Source organism: Vanacampus margaritifer, chromosome 15, assembly GCF_051991255.1.
Source record: "Vanacampus margaritifer isolate UIUO_Vmar chromosome 15, RoL_Vmar_1.0, whole genome shotgun sequence".
Lineage (NCBI taxonomy): Eukaryota > Metazoa > Chordata > Actinopteri > Syngnathiformes > Syngnathidae > Vanacampus > Vanacampus margaritifer.
In genome coordinates this window covers 19,874,693-19,894,114 of record NC_135446.1, presented here as the reverse complement: position 1 = coordinate 19,894,114, position 19,422 = coordinate 19,874,693, and the positions used below count along the sequence as shown (strand labels likewise).

At 42.7% G+C, this 19,422-nt stretch overlaps 1 protein-coding gene across 3 annotated transcripts in view; it reads left to right on the top strand.

The window, feature by feature from the left end:
* The window catches only part of LOC144035682 (liprin-beta-1-like), a 52,857-nt gene extending 33,464 nt beyond the window's left edge, over positions 1–19,393 (top strand). Inside the window, exons 5-29 of one of the 3 annotated variants that reach the window (XM_077545600.1) lie at positions 2,767–2,977; positions 8,177–8,253; positions 8,723–8,928; positions 10,216–10,296; positions 10,438–10,551; positions 10,611–10,721; positions 11,158–11,250; positions 11,408–11,434; positions 11,650–11,752; positions 13,388–13,449; positions 13,527–13,578; positions 14,348–14,457; positions 14,602–14,675; positions 15,929–15,965; positions 16,065–16,191; positions 16,306–16,414; positions 16,493–16,757; positions 16,830–16,941; positions 17,018–17,106; positions 18,016–18,138; positions 18,217–18,342; positions 18,434–18,622; positions 18,805–18,942; positions 19,022–19,087; positions 19,167–19,393. In XM_077545600.1, the coding sequence (XP_077401726.1) occupies positions 8,190–8,253; positions 8,723–8,928; positions 10,216–10,296; positions 10,438–10,551; positions 10,611–10,721; positions 11,158–11,250; positions 11,408–11,434; positions 11,650–11,752; positions 13,388–13,449; positions 13,527–13,578; positions 14,348–14,457; positions 14,602–14,675; positions 15,929–15,965; positions 16,065–16,191; positions 16,306–16,414; positions 16,493–16,757; positions 16,830–16,941; positions 17,018–17,106; positions 18,016–18,138; positions 18,217–18,342; positions 18,434–18,622; positions 18,805–18,942; positions 19,022–19,087; positions 19,167–19,238 (2,550 nt within the window). In that variant the 5' untranslated portion in view covers positions 2,767–2,977; positions 8,177–8,189 and the 3' untranslated portion in view covers positions 19,239–19,393. Of the gene's footprint in view, positions 1–2,766; positions 2,978–3,073; positions 3,184–8,176; positions 8,254–8,722; positions 8,929–10,215; positions 10,297–10,437; positions 10,552–10,610; positions 10,722–11,157; positions 11,251–11,407; positions 11,435–11,649; positions 11,753–13,387; positions 13,450–13,526; positions 13,579–14,335; positions 14,458–14,601; positions 14,676–15,928; positions 15,966–16,064; positions 16,192–16,305; positions 16,415–16,492; positions 16,758–16,829; positions 16,942–17,017; positions 17,107–18,015; positions 18,139–18,216; positions 18,343–18,433; positions 18,623–18,804; positions 18,943–19,021; positions 19,088–19,166 lie in introns of those variants that run through there. The other 2 variants (XM_077545598.1, XM_077545601.1) reach the window with 2 other exon arrangements.
* The last annotated feature ends 29 nt before the right edge of the window (positions 19,394–19,422 follow it).

The following is a 19,422-nucleotide window of genomic DNA, read 5'->3' as shown; positions in this document are numbered from 1 at the left end:
CACCAACACATCACTTGTTTGTGGGCTTTCTCGTTAAATTCAAAGCTCCGCTAAACAGCGAGACTGAGAAGCCTGGTTGGAGGCTTTTTGTACCAGAATGATCTGCAAAGGTGTGTGTATGTTGGTTTTACATCTCGTCAATCCAACTGCAATGTGTGTTTATCGCTACGCACGACGTGTTGCTAGGCTTTCACGCCTCTCTACCTGGCACAAGATAAGTCGGGACAATGTCTTTGAGTTGCCGGGAATTAGTCGGTGATGGTGATTTGTTGGGCATAATGTTTGTAAAAAGACGTGAGTAAAAATGGATGGATGGAATGATAGATATTTGAATGGGCGGACGAACCAACTGACTCGTGGGTGGACTTTGACAGACTGCTTGCTGGATGAAGAGAAGGATGGACCCTCCTGGCCGGCTACATGGATGTAGTGAGCATTGAGACAGATCAGTCTGGACTGATGGCATGTTCGATCGATGTTTGTGACTGTTGGATGAACCTAGAGACAGTCTAAAAGCTAAATAAACTGAGAGCCAGACTAATTCCTGGACAGAGGTGACAAATCCAGGTCCAGAAAGTAAAAACCCTGCCACAGTTTGGCTTTAGCCCCAGGTGCTAGCTAGCTAGCTCCCTAGCAGGTAAACAAGCTTGTTAGGGAGCTAGCTAGCTAGCCAGCTAGCACCTGGGGCTAAAGCCAAACTGTGGCAGGGTCTTACTTACTTACTTTCTGGACCTGGATTTGCCACCTCTGTTCCTGGTGCATGAACTTGTTATCTAGCCATTTTGCTTGTTGGACGAACTTGGAGATAGACAAACGGCTGGATGTAGACAATAATGGAGATTGACACTAATTGCCATTAAACTGATAAAAAAAAAAAAAGTTGCTTGAATGTTTGTATTGTTGGAGGAAGTTGAAGCCAGACCAATGGCTAGCTAGACAAAGTGAAGGATGAACTGCTGGATGAGGGTTTGAAATGTTGGATGGTCGAGACAGACTAATGGCTTTACACAGTGTTGGATGGTTCGAGACTAATGGCTGCAATCTAATGGATGTAGTGTGAGAACTCAACGAAGCGAAAATAACTTTGCCGGCGGTCTCTCAGAGAGCCTCATTGGCCCGGTCGGCCTAGCACGTTGTCATGAGCTTTTTGAGAACAAGGAGTAAATGAGGGGTTGTCATGAGGAAGAGGAGAAGTGGTCGTGGTTGCTATTTTCAATGCGCGTCCCTACGAGTCGGCACTGGAGCGCGAGAACGTGAAATGAAGTGACGGCCAGCCGTGTCTGGTGTTGATGTCTAAATTAGCTGTCATGTGTGATTTGCTGGTGCGTCACAACCTCTTGACTGCTTTGTTATTTGGAGATGCAAAGTGATCCAATTGTTGCACACATACACACACACAGTAGAAGACATACTGTATATTATGAAAATGCATATCATTTTAATTATCTGCCTGTCACACCACAAATAAATCATCTTTGTGTCAACGCCTTTGCATGAAGCGTCTGGTAATAAAGCCGCTGCATGTTACGGTGTGTATGTAAGCAGTGCATTATCATTATTATTATTTATTGTGGGAAGCATTCCCACATATGTTAGTGAGATTCTTTCTTCTTATTTATTGCGGGAATGTTGAAAAGCAATCCCGCAATTTGTATGTTGTTTCTAACCTTTATTACTTTTATTATAACATTTTATTCTCCTCACTTTTTTTTTTTTTTTTACAAAGAAACAACCCCCATATAATACTTCCGATTTACACTTGCTTCAAAAATTCACTGCCCTCCAGTGGTCCTAATCAAAAATATAACAATAAATGAATAAATACATATACACATTGGTATGATTAACACAAAAGATAATTTAGTAACCACAATAATTATAGTTATAATAAAAATTCCTATTTAAAAAATATACAGGTACTGTATAATTTATTGTACTCATGAATCATCAACTAGCTCACTTCTAAGAATGCGTTCAAGTCCTACTGGGCAAAACATAAAAACCTTGAGCAAGGCCAGTCAACGTGATGCAGCTCTTCTAGCATACGTGTGTGTGTGTGTGTGTGTAATGCATGTGCTTTGTACAACACGGAATAGCTTACATACAGCCGAGCAGAGTATACATTCAGTTTCCCCTGAAGAATTATATGTAATGAATTAAATGTCCCTGCTGTCTGTCTGTACTCGTACTTAAACTTCCAAGCAACAAGGTTACCATGGCCACTGCGTGATGGGGCAACAACGCCAGAGTTAAGGTTGCTGCAATATTACATGTGTTTTGAGTTCCAGACTATATAATAGCAATGCTATATACTATAATAATAATAATAATAATTATTATTATTATTGTATAAGATATAATTATTATTATTAATAATAATAATTATACTAACATTACAGTTGTGTGATAGAGACTTGCATAGTGCATCCTGTAAGAGATATTTCATGAGTAAGTGCCAGTGCAAATTCGGCATGCAAATGTATTATTGTTAGTTTGTCTGCGTGAGGAATTGCACGTGTGCATAAAAACGTCTCTAACGCCCTCTGCTGGTGCGTACGCTGAAAATAATGTGTTTCAAACGGTTTATTTAGTCTTGATTTTTACATAAATAGGCCGTCACTGACGTCACGTAGCATTTTAAAGAGCATTTAGATTATTTTTTGCGCCTTAATTTTGATCAAAATACAATCCAGAGGCACGTTTAAGAGTTACACGGGTAGTAGTTTTAATTTGAAATACATAGCCATAACCTGCTTTGTTTTGAAGGCAGTGCCTGACTTCCTTCCCGATCCTTGCCTTGCAACGTGGAGCTTGATGGCGTCCCCCCCCAGTCAGACAGACTGTTGAGCGAAGTAGAGCGAGGAGGAGGTTGATGCGGAAAGGTGCTCGTCCGAAATGAAGCTGCGCTGAAAAGTGCTCCAAAGTGTCCCCACAGAGGCTTCTTCTCTCCCAGGAATTTATATTTGGAAAAAAAACGGTAAGTTTATTCAAGTTTTCTTGCACTTTTTTTTTGTGGTACGCACTGTTAAGTATCACCGATGATAGCGGTCACCACCACTCCCCCTATTTCATCGAGATGGGGCTGAACTTGTGAAGCATGTTGAATTAACATTAAAACAGCTCTTTCTGTTTTTATTTCTTTTTTTTGCCAACGTAACAACCAATGTACAACCGAAAATTCTGGTAAGTTTCCATCAATTTAGCTTTTTCTAATCGCATCTAATGCTTTTTAAGTATCTGGCAACTACTATAAATCAGTGACTTTAAATGTTTTATGATTTATAATGTAAAGTAAGATGAATTTGAACTATGTGCAACATGCCTGCAGACAGTATGCCAACTTAACATGTCTAATTGATAGCTTAGCTCGTTGTTAGATTTGAATGTAATTTTTTAAATTCATTATAAGTGACTGCAGAGCTTGTTTATAAAAACGAGTACATCCAAATAGGCAAGCAATTTTGTGACATTTGGTGTGTAAAAAAAAAACAACTTGAGGGGGGGTGTTCATGAGAGTAGCGATGTTGTCTATGTAGTCAACACATTGCTAACTTGTCAACAGCCCGTTGAGGCAGCAAAATAGTTGGGTCAGGTTCGTTTTTAAGCCTGGTTAAGCTACTGTATCCTAGTGTGTGTTCTGGCTATGGCTATGCTATGCTATTTAGCGTATAACTTTTCATAAATGATTGTGTCTGTTTTGACTTGAGGCAGCAGACTAGTTGGGTTCAAATTGATTTCGCCCATTGCTGGTGGAGAAAGCCACAAGGCCCTCGTTGCAACCATAATTAAGACAAACTATGTTGATATGAATGATAGAATTGCACATGACCTGCATGCTGGATTTGTGTATGAAGCCCAGCTCTTGAGTTAAGATGATTCCGTTAAAGCCTCGTCTTACCTAATTTGATCCAATTAAGCATGTCCAAGCACAAGTTTCTGTTCTTGGAACTCCAGATTTCAGACTTAAATAGTTGTTTACAAGTTTTTGCTTTAATGACGTTTTATTCTTAATTTCATTTGAAATGATTGGCATCTTGTGACCACAATTAGAGGCTGTTTTGTTACGTGGCTAGTTTTTCCATCACTGAGTAGCAAGAGAGTTTTCTCTCCAATGAGGCAGGAAGCGCTTCCTGGCGGGCCCTCGCCAGGCTCTTCCTGAGGGGTCTCTTCAATCCCTTTTATGGTTCCGTCCCGATGAGGCAGGAGCATTTCAGCGATCTGGCGAGTCGTGACAGCCGCCGCCACAGCGAGGACGGGAAGCTTCTGTGTTCCGCTCGTGATTACTGCCCGGTTTTTCTTGGCTCCCTTTCCCAGCGACCCACCCCCACACACGCTCCGTGTGGAAAAAGGCAATGCCGTGAGATCAATGTTTCTTGCAGCTTCCACCATGTGAGCCCACGAGACACAAAGAAGGGTTTGTGGAGGGGGGGAAAAAAAATGCCGTTTCGAAGTGTGTCATTTGTGTCCAACAATGTGACCTCATCATCACCAGAAGGCGGCCTGACCTAAAGTCCACTGAAGCTGGAGTGTCAACAAAGGCCACGTGACAGCCACAAGTTCACTGACAACTTCAAATCCTAAACTCAGCTGGCTTATGTTGTGTTTTTCTTCACCAGAGAAATTACATTTTCCAAAGTGAAGGCCTTAGTACTCCTTCAAAATAACACATAAGCACTAAATCATCTGATCTGTTTAAAATGCCGCAGATGCCATAAACCGCATTACAGTAGTTTGTTTGACGTATTTGAAATGCAACGGCTTAGTTATTCTTTACAACGACACAAAATCCTTAAAGTATTTGAATTTGCGATTAGCGTGTTGCATTTTAGCCCAAAAGAGATAGAAAGTTTTGATTTTGTGACTGGACAAAAGCATTGCGGTTATAGTAGTTAATATTCCCGGAAAGGCGTAATGTTTTGCTTTGAGTGACTGTCGCTATCAAAATGAAAGGTTTATATTAGTTGATGAGTTATTTGTTCATATTTACCTTATAGAAAATGTGTAAGAAATGCTCCCGTGTGGCACTGTCGAGCTGATTTACGCACAAAAGGACCATTCAAATCGCTTCATGTCATTTCAAACTCCTTTCAACATTATCCTTATTGGCTTACATGTAACTTGATTTAAAAAAAAAAAAATAACGTACAATGTCTGGCATGTTTTTTGTCACTTCACAACCCACAAAAATACTATATTACACTAAATTCTGTGCAAGCTTTCATTTTCTTCACAAGAAATAAACAAAAAAGACAACTCAGCAGGGGCTTGCTACGTATAAATGATTAAAAAAAGGGGACCTCAGAATGATCCGAGTGGGATACCTTAACATGTTAGTCAAGTTGAAATCAACTTTTTACTAGACTGGCCAGTTGCATGACACATCTGTGCCACAGCTGGACTTGCTCATTAGTGCATGTGGATAAGTGTGTGTTCCAGAGCCAGACAACTCCACATAACCCCCCCCCCCCCAACCCCGTACATACATACATGTCCTCCATCTGGTAGGAGTTACAACTTAAACATATTATTTTTGACCTAGTTCAGTAGTTTGTTTAGTCAAAATGTGCTTTTGTGCGACTTGGCTTGGTGGTGAACATCCAAACAATACGTGTCATTTAGAAACTTGTCGAACGTAAACAGAGCACAGGCAGTTGTTTAAAGTCAATGAATGATGTGCAACTGATTTTCAATTATTGCAGCCTTTACATGGGAGTGAGACGTTTACACTTGGCCTTTTATTTCCAACAATCCATTACAATTTGCCATAAAAGAAAGCGAAACGCAACGACTTACTCGACCACTCCACGTTAAAGTGGGAAAGTTTAATACATTCAAGTGATGACCTTAAGACGGAGTCAGGGAGTTTTATTTTGCCGGATGGATGGATGGTGTGAAAGGCAGAGGAGGTGTGAGGGTCAGCGAGGTCAGCAGGGATGTCGGTACCAGCCACTTTTGGGAGTTTGGGAGCGTTAACCTGCTCAGGAATGTGCGTAGGGCGGCTTGAGGAGGCTGACTGTGTGCTATCAACCCTCGCTAGACCTCCTTTAAAGCAATATTTTTCTCAGTATGATTGCCATAATGACATAACGTAATATAAGATCACATGGCAAATGCCAGCACAACATGTTTATTATTAAGTTGAATGAGCCGAAATGGGGTAGCGTATGTGAGCATTTAGCACCGGGGGTCGAGCTAAGTATATTAACAAGAGTCCTGTAATTTTTTTATTACATTAATTTAGCAGATTTTTGTTCAAATTGATTGACTGTAAAAACAAAACAGGCGACTAGGCAGGGAATGCTCCCATCGTCACTTTGTCACAGCTATTTTAGGAACGATTGACAAAGGTGGTCATTCCGTCAGTACGTGTTTTAGTCCATCACTGGCGGACGAATAACAAATGGCGGACTAGCCAATTGCCCACATGACGTTCGCGGTCATATAACTCATTTGCTCCCAAAAATTTGTAAAAATGCTATATTTTAAATATTGCCGTAGTATCAAAAACGTATTGTACAAGTTAAAAAACAACAACGTTTTTTTATGGTAGAGCATACAGAAGGCTTTGATGCAGTCTCTGAACTAAAGATAATGGTTGAAGCGATGGTAGTTATTACAAAAAACGTCCAGCAGGTGGCAGCAGAGTATAAGAAATCAACCAGGGCCACGTTGCAAAAAAGCTCTTTTTGACAGTGTTTTCAACAGATTTGTGAATAATGATAAAATTTAGCTATATTCTAATGCTAATTGCTGAAAATTGGAAACGGATACAAAAAATACTTTTTTTCCTGATGAAAGAAGAGACACTAATCTTTCATTTGGCAGGTTCCATGTTTTTATAGCAATATAACACAATATTCTGTGGGCCTTGCAAAATCAGTCAAAATCCAGTAATGCAGTCGTGAGCAAAGGGGGTTGCTTCAGTGAAAATTATAAACTGGTGTGACGTCACACACGAGCATACGCAAACAAAATAGCTAAACGTGATGGCCTGAGAGGTACATCGGTACTTGACCCGGTAAGTGACGATTACACTGACGAAAACCCATGTCCATCGTTGCTTAGTCAGCCATTTTCTTTCATTTTTTTCCCCCCCCGTTTCTCGCCATTCGTCAACAAAGTGGGGGTCTGTCTCGACAGACTGATGGACAGTCCAGCAGTCCCGATAGACTGCCCACCGCAAGTGATTTAGCATTTTCTGTTATCCGCGCCCCAAGCAATTCCATTTAGCACACATTTGAAGCCTCATTTCTATTCATACTCATTTCGAGTCAACTCGTGGCCCAGTGAGAGGGAAAATATTTTGGATTTTAGGCGGATAAGCTTTATTTTTCTCTTTGTGTGTATGCTGTGGTGGAGGGCGAGCAGCTGACCAAATAGAGCTTGCAACCCCGCTGTGATGAGGTGCTTGCTGTCATCCTGCGGAAATACCTGCAGAGAAAGAAAATTTGTCTCGGGGAAAAATGTTATGTTGAGAGTCGAAAAGCTGACGCTTTTGTAACAGGCTTCTTGTGTTGTGTTGTGCTAACGACACAGGAAACGAGGTAAAGCCAACACTGAACCCCCCCCCCCCCCCGCCCGAAAAGTGAACAAGGAGAGCCACTGTCCTCACATTAGTTATGCTCATGCCAGTTGTGGGAAAAAAATCTTCATCGATAAGCGTCCAGCGGACGAAACGTCACGGAGACATGTCCCACGTTGACATGCCGGAACGACGTGGGGGCGCAAAAAAAAATAGCAACATTATTCCTCAAGCGATGCCAGGCTGTGCTCTGGAGCAGTTGGAGCTGACCAATCACATGAAGGCGCGTGGTCACATGATCACCACCAAGAAGCCTCCCAGTGGACGATATTTAAGATGGATGGTTCCAAGTTTGACTTCGGCAGACACCTGTACTCCATTGCTTAAGTTGTTTTTCCCTCAAACGGCTTTCATTGAAATATGATGACGTGATAGATCTTGACTGAGAAGAAACGTTTGCATATTGGCGAGGAGCAGTTTTTAGCCTATTTCACAAATGACTTTCTTAAAGCTTCTGATTGGTCAAAGACCCGTTTCCAGTACAGTGCGTGTGCTGGAGTAGAGTTTTTTTTTTTTTTTTTTTTTTGGTAGGTACAAATTTGCAACTACTACTGCTTTGCCTTTTCTACATGTGACTTTCTTCTTCCCTGCCAGGTGATTGGAGGAGATGATGTCTGACGCCAGCGAGATGTTGGCAGCCGCCTTGGAGCAAATGGATGGGATCATCGCAGGTAGGAATTGGGGGGGGGGGGATGCACATCTGGAAAGCATTGCAGTCCACTCCCACTTTACCCCGACCCCTCATTCCACTCCTCCTTGCTACGTAATGTGAGCTCCTCTGAATGTGATCTTTGGAATAACGTTCCTACTGCTGATACTGGATGGCTTCTTCCTTGCAAATTTTTTATATATTTTTTTTAAAGTTTCCATTGTTCCGCGGTGTGACGCATGCTAATGATTATTCAAGCTTTAGCGCTTATGAACGCAGGCTTCACTTTTTTTTCCCCGCTGACCTTTCCAGTAGGAAAGATGATCACATGAGGAGAAAAAAAAATTCCCCTCCACCACAACTGTCCCTGTAGAATACACAGATTTTACATCGAAAGAAAATAAATAGAAAAGCAGTAGCGCCTTCGGTTCCGAGCTAAATGTACATTTACAAATGTTTTTTTGCTGGCTGCTTTCCCTTTGTCGTGTCAGGCTCCAAGGCCATGGACTACTCCAACGGGCTGTTTGACTGCCAGTCGCCCACGTCGCCGTTCCTGGGCGGCCTGCGCGTGCTGCACCTGCTGGAGGACCTGCGGGCGGCTCTGGAGCTCATGGACAACGAAGAGCGGGACAACCTGCGCTGCCAGATCCCCGACTCCACCGCCGAGGGGCTGGCCGAGTGGCTGCAGGGACGAATGGTAAGAGACGCCTTCAGCTTATCTGGACGCTATCCAGAGCGTGACGCAAACATCCAAACTTGTCGGCGGGGATGTTAAGCAGGCTCTAGAAGGCCCGCGCCTCCTGCTTTAGCTCGCTCGCCTCGTTAAATGACGTGCTGAGTGACTGATGGGGCTTCCAGACAAGGAAAGAAATAGTTTCCATCGGCCAAACTCGTGCTGTTTTCCTTCTTATGGTTGTCTTGTCACAATGAATCGGAGCTCAGAGACGGGGGACTCCAGTCACAAATCTATACTATTGGTCTGTCCTCACTGGGTGGTAGTATTATTATTAATATTATTATTTTATTTTTATTTATTTATTTAGCAATCGCAAATGTTCCTGCCCTCACCTTTGGTCACGAGCTGTGGGTCGTGACCGAAAGAACAAGATCCCGGATAAAAGCGGCCGAAATGAGTTTCCTCCGCAGGGTAGCCGGGCTCTCCCTTAGAGATCGGGTGAGAAGCTCGGTCATCCGGGAGGGACTCGGCGTCGAGCCGCTGCTCCTCCACGTTGAGAGGAACCAGTTGAGGTGGCTCGGGCATCTGGTTCGGATGCCTCCTGGACACCTCCCTGGGGAGTTGTTCCGGGCATGTCCTACCGGCGGAAGGCCCCGGGGACGACCCAGGACACGCTGGAGAGACTACGTCTCTCGGCTGTCCTGGGAACGCCTTGGGGTCCCGTCGGAGGAGCTGGGTGAAGTGGCTGGGGAGAGGGAAGTCTGGGCTTCCCTGCTAAAGCTGCTGCCCCCGCGACCCGACCCCGGATAAGCGGAAGAAGACGGACGGACGGACGGATTTAGCAATCTTACAAGTCTAAATATGGTATTCTGGTTAATATTGCATTAGTAGACTATAAGTTAAGAAACCCAGCAGTTTTTATCAATATCAGAAGACGGAAATTTTGCCACTTGCTGTCCAGTGAAAATGACATAACCCTAACCCTAATGTCATCTTCAGTCGACAGCAAGTGGCAAAATAGGCGCCCCCTGCGATGGATAAAAAAAAAAAAAAAAAAACGGCTGGATTTTGCTGCTTAACTCATATTCCGCAAATGTAATATTAATCGGACTGTCATGTTTAGACTAGCGAGGTCACATATAACATATTGACAATGTAATTTTAATGGTTAAACGGATATATTTAAAGGTACAGTACAAAGATTGCGCTCGACGCCATGATAATGTATATCACTTACTCCCACCTCTACAAAGAGAAATGGTATGTTAATCACGAAAAGAAATATAGCAAAATCTTGAATTGTTGCAGACAAATGGCCACAGTTCAGAGGCTGCGTACCAAGAACGTCTGACCCGACTCGAGAGTGACAAAGAGTGTCTCATCCTTCAGGTTAGTCAACACAAATGTCTCTTATCTCTGTCGTTTTTATTTGTACCGTGTTAAAGCTAAAGGACCATTTTCTTGGCTATTTAAAATCTTCAAAGTGATCTCAAAATGTGTCCTTGAGTATCATGTTTTGATGCTCTATAGGTCAGTGTCCTAACAGACCAGGTGGAGGTGCAAGGGGAGAAGATCCGGGACCTGGATAACTGCCTGGAGCGTCACCGGGAGAAGCAGTGCGCCGCAGAGGAGCTGCTGCAAAAGGTACGAACGAGACGACACATCAGCTCCAGTCCAGCGTAACGTTTGCTTGTCACCCAAAGGAGCTGCTTACCCGCTCGGCACTGGAGACGCAGAAGCTGGAATTGATGACGGAGGTGTCGGCTCTGAAGCTGAAGCTGAGCACGGCGGAGCGGGATCACAGAGATAATGAGGTATGGCAGAACGTGGGAAGGACAAGTAGCTTACTTTTTTCTAACTTTAGCCAGCAAACTAGCTCACCCTGAATTCACTGCGCCTTCTGCCGGATGCATCAAAAGGCAGCAGTTTGAAATTCATCCAGTTGGAAAACGATGAATCGACGTTTCATGTCCCAGCCTGCGCAAAGCATCATCGTTTTTTAGCCGCTCCGTGCATTCTTGTATCCTCCTGGCTGGCCTCCCCGGTCATTGTTTTGCGTGTCGTCCAAGTCCATCGCCCTCAAGTCGGGATCATGTGACAAGAAAGAACCCCTGGCTTGCCCCGTGTGCTGCTCCGGCAGCTGTTTCCTGCCTAAACATCCAGCATCAACCCCCGCCCCGCGGGGCCTCCCACTTTTGCCCAAAGTCCACGTCTGGGGAAAATCTCACTCTTCTTCTTCTTCCCCTGCAGGACTTGTACCAGGAAGTGAGCGATTTGCGTTTGCGTGTGGCTGACATTGAGAGTGAGCGTCTGCAGTGTGACAGGAAAACAAAAGCTTGCAAAGTGAGACTTTTTTTTTTTTTTTTACTTCCTACACCCACAAGTGATCCTAAATTGTTCATTCAATTCAATTCCATTGCATTCACACACCACCAACGTGTTTTTATCTTCATCTATTCTCCGCTCTTAACGTCTTTCCTGCTACTAACGTCGTGTCAAGCCTGCAAAGCGGACTGCGGGAGCTGAGGTGAAGGTTTGAGTTCTTCTTCTTCCTCTTCTTTTTGTGGCCTTCTAAACCCGCTGCTTCCTCCTCACCGCTTTCCCCGACTTTTCTCCACTCGGAATGTAAGTGCTTCCACCTCTGCCACCCGTCACCTACACAACCTAACGCCGCAGTCGGGTCACTTTTGAATGGGAGCTCCATCAGCACACTTAATGTGATTTTGATTTGCCGGCATGCAGGAAGAGCTGCAGCTGCTGCAGCGAGAGTTGGAGGCGCGAGAGGCGGAACTTAGCAGGTTGAAGGACGAGAGCAGACCGAGAGCAACGGAGGTGGGAGAGAGAGGTGAGGTGATCTCTTGATTTGCATCACATACATCAACTCACAAAAAAAAATGGGATCGTAAGGAATGACAGGAACGCAGATGTTTTTAACTAGACCAGGGGTCAGCAACCTTTCCTGTCAAAAGAGCCGTTTTAGGCCAAATAAATAACAATAATAAATGTGTCAACAAATCTTTCGGATTGTGGTGAAGGATTGGAGGAAACTGTGTTTGTGTTAGTCTAATATATGGAGGGCTCAAGAGCTGCACCACAACACAAAAATAAGGAGAGCAGCATCCATTTGCTTCTTCTTCTTCCTTTTCATAGCTTATTTTTGGGGGGCGTTTTTTGCTATCAAATTTCTGAAATTTTTGACAATTTGATGGGCATTTTATGGTTTATTTTCAGCCTTTTTCAAATAAACGTTCTGACTTTTTAAAATTATTTTTTTACTTATTTTGTGGACAATATATGGTAATTTTCTGCTTTTACCTTTTGTCACAATTTACAAATTTGTCATTTTTTAAATATTGAATTATTATTATTTTTTTATTTTAATAATTAATTTGTTTAAATTATATTTTATCTAAAAAATATAATAAATATGTAAAAAATCTACTATTTTCTTTATTTTTTTAGACATTTTTTTTAGAGATCCACAGGGAGCCACATGGTTATAGATCCCTGAACTTGACCAAAGAAATAATTATTAGAAAAATCTATTTTATAGTAAAACTGACTTGAAAAAATAATTGATAATAACCTTTTTCCAAAAATAAAATAAAAAACAAACACTAGAAGCAAAAAAGTAAATAAAAAAAAGGAAGGAAAAGAAAGATAAAATAAAATAAAATAAACACTTAACAATGTTTATTTAAAAAAAAAAGTAGAGGGAAACAATTAAGTCTAAGTAAGATTAAATAAATCTCCTGCGGAAAACCATTTTTACGACGTAACAAAAAAGTGATTTCGGAAAGAATGCGTAGAAAAAAGTAAAAAGGAAAAGTTTGAAAAGTACAAAGAAAAAAAAGTTTTTTAAAAGAAGGAAAACGAAAACACAGTTGAGGAACAACTTTAAAACTAAACTTAAGCTTAATTTAATTAATTTAAGTAACAAAAACAGTGCAAGCAAATTACAAATGTTTTTAAAAGTAAGAGTGACTTCAATAAAAACACTTATAAGAAAGGAAATTAAAAAACAACATACCGGTAGTTTAAACTGATGACTCCTACGCCCAGTCTATTATATCTAATCTCAACAAGATTAAAAATTAATAACATCAATAATCATCTAACTCTGACAGATAAGAGTAAATGGAAGCGGAAGGAAGGAATATTGCACAGATTCCTTCTCTTCAGTCTCAGTCACGCCAATTAGATGCTACCAAAGTTCAATCTGCGGCTACCAGACTTCCTCTTTGCTTGTTTATCCTCAACACATCAGTCCACTTGCTTGCCTTTTGCTGTTGTTATCCTCCTGAAGGTGTCCGAACGCCAATAGGAATATTTGCACAGAGGCGCTCTGATGAGATTGGCCGCTTCGCCGTCCATTCTGCTGAATTCTCAAACAAACGGGAAATAGCAACCGTGCGCGTCTCACTGTGTGTTTGCACTCAACACAAATCCGCTCATGTGCATGCATGCGCATTCCTACCAGATGCCAAAATGTCCGAGATGAAGACGCTGTTGGACTCGCTCATGTCGGCCAACGATGAAAAGGTGTGCAAAAAAAAAAAAAACACACACACAAACCCACCATCTATAACATGATGAAGTTGCTTTATTTTTGTCACCAGGAGCAAAGGATCAAAGAGTTGGAGAGCACGCAAGTTCTGGACAAAATCAAAGGTAGGAAGCACAAGTCATTAGACAAAATTATTGAGACACACCTGCAGTAATCACCAGTTGCTTATCGCTAGCGTCGGGCCAAAACCGCATACCTCCAAAATGGTCACTTTTGAAGAGACCCCAAAACTGAATGGTTGTTCAACCATTAACATTACATCATCAAAGAGGGCAAGCCATTTTCAACACTTTAGTTTGGTCAATAATTCATAAAAATGACACCCACACAAATTGTGACTTGCGGTTTTCGACCTGACGTCAGCGTTGTGCTTATGTTTGACACCAGCCTTAAAAAAAAATCCCACAGAAACACTCAGGAATCTTGAAAATAAGTTTTCCCACCAAGATGGACATGCAAAAATAAAAAATAATCTCTTAGTCTATATAGTTTTTGCACTTTGAAATGAATGAAAACGCCCATTATTCTATTGCAGCCCCCCCCCCCCCCCAAACATGATGACATTGTACGTTGCAAAAACATACTGTACTGACATAATTAAATAGAATGTAAACATTTGAACACGCGACATTGGCTTCTGCCCCATGGCCACCTGGGGGCAGTATAATACATGTAGACAGTCACGGTATGTAATTCTTTTTTTTACGTTTTGTTTGAACAAAATCTTTAAAAGTTGAAAATGTTGCCACTTAAATGGACGAAAATGGTCAATAAAATTCCTACAGATGCACATAAATTGGAAGTTTTCCCACACGAGTGAAAGCTTTTGCAAGGAACATGTCCCAAACCTTTTTTTGTGTGACGTCTCCTCAGAGAGGCCGAAGGAAGACGACTACGCCGACATCGCAGACGACCGGCCGCTTCCTGCCATCGCCGAGGTCAGGCTGGCGATGGAGGGCGAGGCAGGAAGGATCTCGATGGAGGTAAACACAACTCAACTGTCTCCTCGCACATTTCCTCTCCACGTCAATTACACATCCAAATTTCCTTGTTATGAATTGTGCCGTTTATGGGGGAAATATGTCTGGACTTTTAAGCCTGTTTTTCGTTCTCGTCCTCGCCCGCAGTCGAGTCCCAGCATTGCCGTGCTGGATGAGATGAAGGAACTGGACCGAGAGCGACAGCTACAGGAGGCCGAGAGGTATTACATGCACTACTTTACTCCTTTTTTCCTCATAAAATTTAATATTGAAAATACAGTTTACTGTTATAATTTAACTTATTCTTAATATGTATATTTTTTTTAATTCTCATTATTATTTTGTTGTTCCTCATAACATATTTAAAAGGGAAGTCGACCCATTTTTTTTGGACAATATGTTCTATGCAACCCAATTAGTTGAAAGATGGTATTCTGGTTAATATTGCGTTAGTGGAATATAAATTAAGAAATCCAGCAGTTTTTATCCATCTCAGAAGGCGGCCATTTTGCCACTCGCCGTCGAGTGAAAATGACATCACAGTTGTGCAGGGCTCAGGTAACAGCCAATCACAGCTCGGCCTCAGCAAAAAGGTGAGCTGCGTTTGGTTGTTGCCTGAGCCCCCTAGCAACTGTGATGTCATCTTCAGTCGACAGCAAGTGGCAAAATGGCCGCCCCATGAGCTGGATAAAAACGGCTGGATTTTGCTTCATAACTCATATTCCACAAATGTCAAATTAATCAGAATGTCATGTTTAGACAAGTGAGGTCACATATAACATATTCATTTGTCAAGAAATGCTTAAGGTTGATTTCACTTTAATTTTAAGAGGAAAAAAGTGAAATATTTTATGAAAAAATTAAAATAATGATACATACATTTCCATGTACTACAAACATCATATAAATAAGACAATAACGAGTGAAGTTAATATTACCTAATTCTAAGTGGAGCAGACCTTTCAATATAATTTATATATTCATTTAAAGAAGAGAATCTTAAATGTTATAATGTTGTTTAGTACAACATAATTAAAAATGACATATTAGTATTTATTATTCTCAGTAACAATCCATATATTATTGTCACTATTTAATAAAAATATTTCAAAATTAAATTGTAAAACGACTTAAGTAAATAATCTTTAAAGCTTATTTCCCTTTCAATATTAAACTTTATTTACCTGTACTACTATTCATTATTTTGTTAGAGATATTATTATCCTTTTAAATTTAAACATTTAATTATTACTCATTATTTAACAAATTATAGCATTGTAAAATATTGTATATTACTGTTACAGTAATATTTATTATTAATATATGGGATTTAATTTTTATGTTGAACTTTTAAACATCTAAACATGTTTCATGCAAAATATGTATCTGTCATAAATGTTTTTTTTAATTCTATTTCTGGAATTTCCCCTTGACGGATCATTCTAATGAGGGAAAGTCATTGATGTGATTTCAGATCTGTAGCGGCGTCTCCAAGCGGCGCCAATGAGCTGGTGAGCTCATCTTGTCATTGTGACATCATCACTGCCTCGTTTGTTTCAAAAAAAAAAATCCAAACCATTGTCAATCATGTCTTTGCTTGCCTTTTAAAGACAAAAAGCAAGTGTCGATCTTTGGCCGGCGAAGACACTTTTGGTGCCAAGCGGGTCCGCGCCTCCTTCGGTCGAGGGTTCTTCAAACTGCGCGGAGGCAAACATGCTAGCAGCACTCCGAACCTCGGTCAGGCAAAACACACCCAAAAAAAAAAAAAAAGAATCATCATTTTATGTCATGATGGTATAAGGCATCATGGCTTTGACGTTTCTCCTTCACGGAAACGCTAACTCGTTGCAGCCGAGACGGAGCGCAAAGTCCCGGAGCACCTGGACTTGGCCTGCTCTGCTCTGCCTTCGCCGCCTGAGAGCAAGAAGAAGTCCAACGGCTTGAGGAAGTTCTTGGGCAGGTAGCGGGGCCAGCTCGGCACCCCCTCCGCTCCTAACCATCCCGCCACCTGGCCCAACGGTTTGCCTCGTTTCCCCAGACTGAAGAGGAGCCACTCCGCGTCTCTGAACGCGGACGACGAGACCGAGTTCCGGCGCGGCGGCGTCCGTGCCACGGCGGGGCCTCGCCTGGGCCGGTCCGGGTCTCCGGCCGGCGCCCCGGACCTTCCCTTCTCACGCTGGACCCGAGAGGAGGTGTGCGAGTGGCTCCACCAGCAAGGCCTGGGCTTGTACGCCGCGCCGGGTCACAACTGGATCCGCTCGGGACAGAACCTGCTGCAGGCGTCCCAGCACGACCTAGAGAAGGTACAGTAGCACACATGGGACGATGTGTACTCTGACACCAGGACATTTTTAGCATAACTTGTCCCTCCCCAGGAGTTGGGCATGAAACATCCTCTGCACCGGAAGAAGCTCCAGCTGGCCCTTCAGGCTCTCAACCTGCACGACGACCACCTCCAAGGCAAACTGGACCACAACTGGGTGACTCGTGAGTGGGCCTCCGTTTTGGGGACGTGGAGGTGAACGTTGTGGGACGTCGGCGCTATTTTGTGTGCGTGTTCCAGGATGGCTGGACGACGTGGGCCTGCCGCAGTACAAGACTCACTTTGACGAGGCCAGAGTGGACGCACGCATGCTGCACTACATGACTGTGGTCAGAGGAACACACACACACACACACACACACACACACACACACACACACACCTTTTTCACCACATTTCATATGACGCCATTTTAATGACATGATGTCTAGGAAGTACTTTAACATGACATGTGACATAAGATTTAAAGCTGATGCCATTTATAGTCAGACACCATTTTGACTTTTTTTTTTTTAAATATACAGCAGTATGTATGACAGTTACATGAAGACTTGTTAATATATAGTTAAGATTTAGTATAACCTGTGAAAATAAAATATGACTTATAATTGGACTTCAAATATGACATGATATAGTAAGACATCATTTTAACGTGGATAACTAGCTTGACATTTTTCAAATTTCGCATGAAATTTTATAGGTTGGTATTTGTTTTAACAGTGATTTATAGTAAGATATTTTAATATACTAAGAGTTTTAAAATACACTGACATTTATGCTGTCTTTATACGAGGGCGTATGAGGGCTACGGATAAATATTTTTTAAAAAAAACTCACAAATTTACGAGGAAAAAATCCTACATTTGCGAGAGAGAGAGAAAAACCTCACAAATTTTTGAGAAATAAACTTGCAAATTTGTAACATTATAAGTGGCAAATTTGCAAAAAAAAAAAAAACACCTCATAAATTTACGAGAAAACTTGGCCCGAAACTAGTCGAGGTAAAGCACAAGCTTTTTTTTGTTTTAAAAAAGAAAAAACACAGGACCATTATAGATTTGCTACAAGATGAACCTTTTAGCCAAAATTTGCGACATTGTGTCAAATTCGCAAGAAAAAAATCTCGCTAATTTACGAGAAATAAACTCTTAAGTGTGCGAGGAAAAAAAACTCAAAAACTTTCGAGAAATAAATGTAGCGCACTTTTTAATGCCATTTTTTTTCTCCTGCTGTTTTAGGAGGATCTCCTGTCCCTGAAGGTGGGCAGCGTGCTGCACCACCTGAGCATCAAGCGAGCCGTGCAGGTCCTGCGCCTTAACTCCTTCCAAGTGGACTGTCTGCGCCGCCGGCCCACCGACGAGGTAAAACGGCCGAGCGCTCGCCAATCGCCCGCCGCCGCCGCCGCCGCCCTGTTGACGTCTCCTTCCGGGCGTCCTCAGAAGCACACGCGACCGGCCGACGTCATCCAGTGGAGCAACCACCGAGTGATGGAGTGGCTGCGCTCCGTCGACTTGGCCGAGTACGCGCCCAACCTCCGAGGCAGCGGCGTGCACGGGGGTCTCATGGTGAGGAGGGGCCGGCTGGGGGGGGGGGGGGGTCTTCACTTCTGTCAATCAAAAGGTTGAGCTGTTGCTCGTTTTTTTTTCCGTCCGGAAGGTTCTGGAACCGCGTTTCACGGTGGACGCGTTGGCGCTGTTGCTCAACATCCCGCCGGGGAAAACGCTGCTACGGCGCCACCTGGCGACGCATTTCCACCTGCTGGTGGGCGCCGACGCACAAAGGCAGAAGCAGGAGTGTCTGGAAAACCCGGACTACGTCGTTCTCACCGCTGCTGCCAGGGTTAAGGTAAGGTTTTAAAGGGGTTTTGATATCGATTTAAGTGCGTTTAAATTATTAATTTTTTTTAAGTGTTTTAAATACATATTTGTGTTTTGACGGCATTTTAAAAATGTTTTAAAAGTCATTTACAAATCTTTTAAAGGAATTTCAAAGACTTTTTTTTTTTTTTTTTTTTTTTTTGCATCTAGCCGAGACGTCTGTCGTTCGGCGGCTTCGGAACGCTCCGGAAGAAACGTCACGACGACGGCAGCGAGTACGTGTGCCCCATGGACGTGGGCGGGCGGCTCCGCCAGGATCCCGAGAACCACCTGGAGCAGCTCGAGCAGGTGCGAGACCGCTCCTCGCCCGTCACTTCCTTATGGCGTCTTCCCCTCGCCGCCGATTAACACGTTTGTCTCGGCACAGATGGATGACTCGGAGGGCGCCGTGAGGCAGATCGAAGCCTTTTCCGAGGAGATCAATAATCTGACGGTGAGGAGAAAAAAAGCTCACGAAGTGAATGGCTTCTTTCCCTGACCTTATCTTAAATCAGATCACTGTCGGCTTTCAGAGCATGCTGGAGGATGAGGAGGTTTTCGGGGAGATCACGGCAAGACCGCGAGAAGGCGACCAGTCCGATTAAGACGCCAAAAGACTCCACAAGTAACGCTACATTGTGTGTGAGTGAGTGAGAGACTTTGCATGTTAGCGCGACAAGGAAATAAGTTGTTTTGGGAGAAGACTTATCCAAGTGCTGCATTACAATTCAATGTTTTTTTTAAGCAATAAACAAATGGAAAAAAAATCTGTTTTTGTCTCATCCTTTA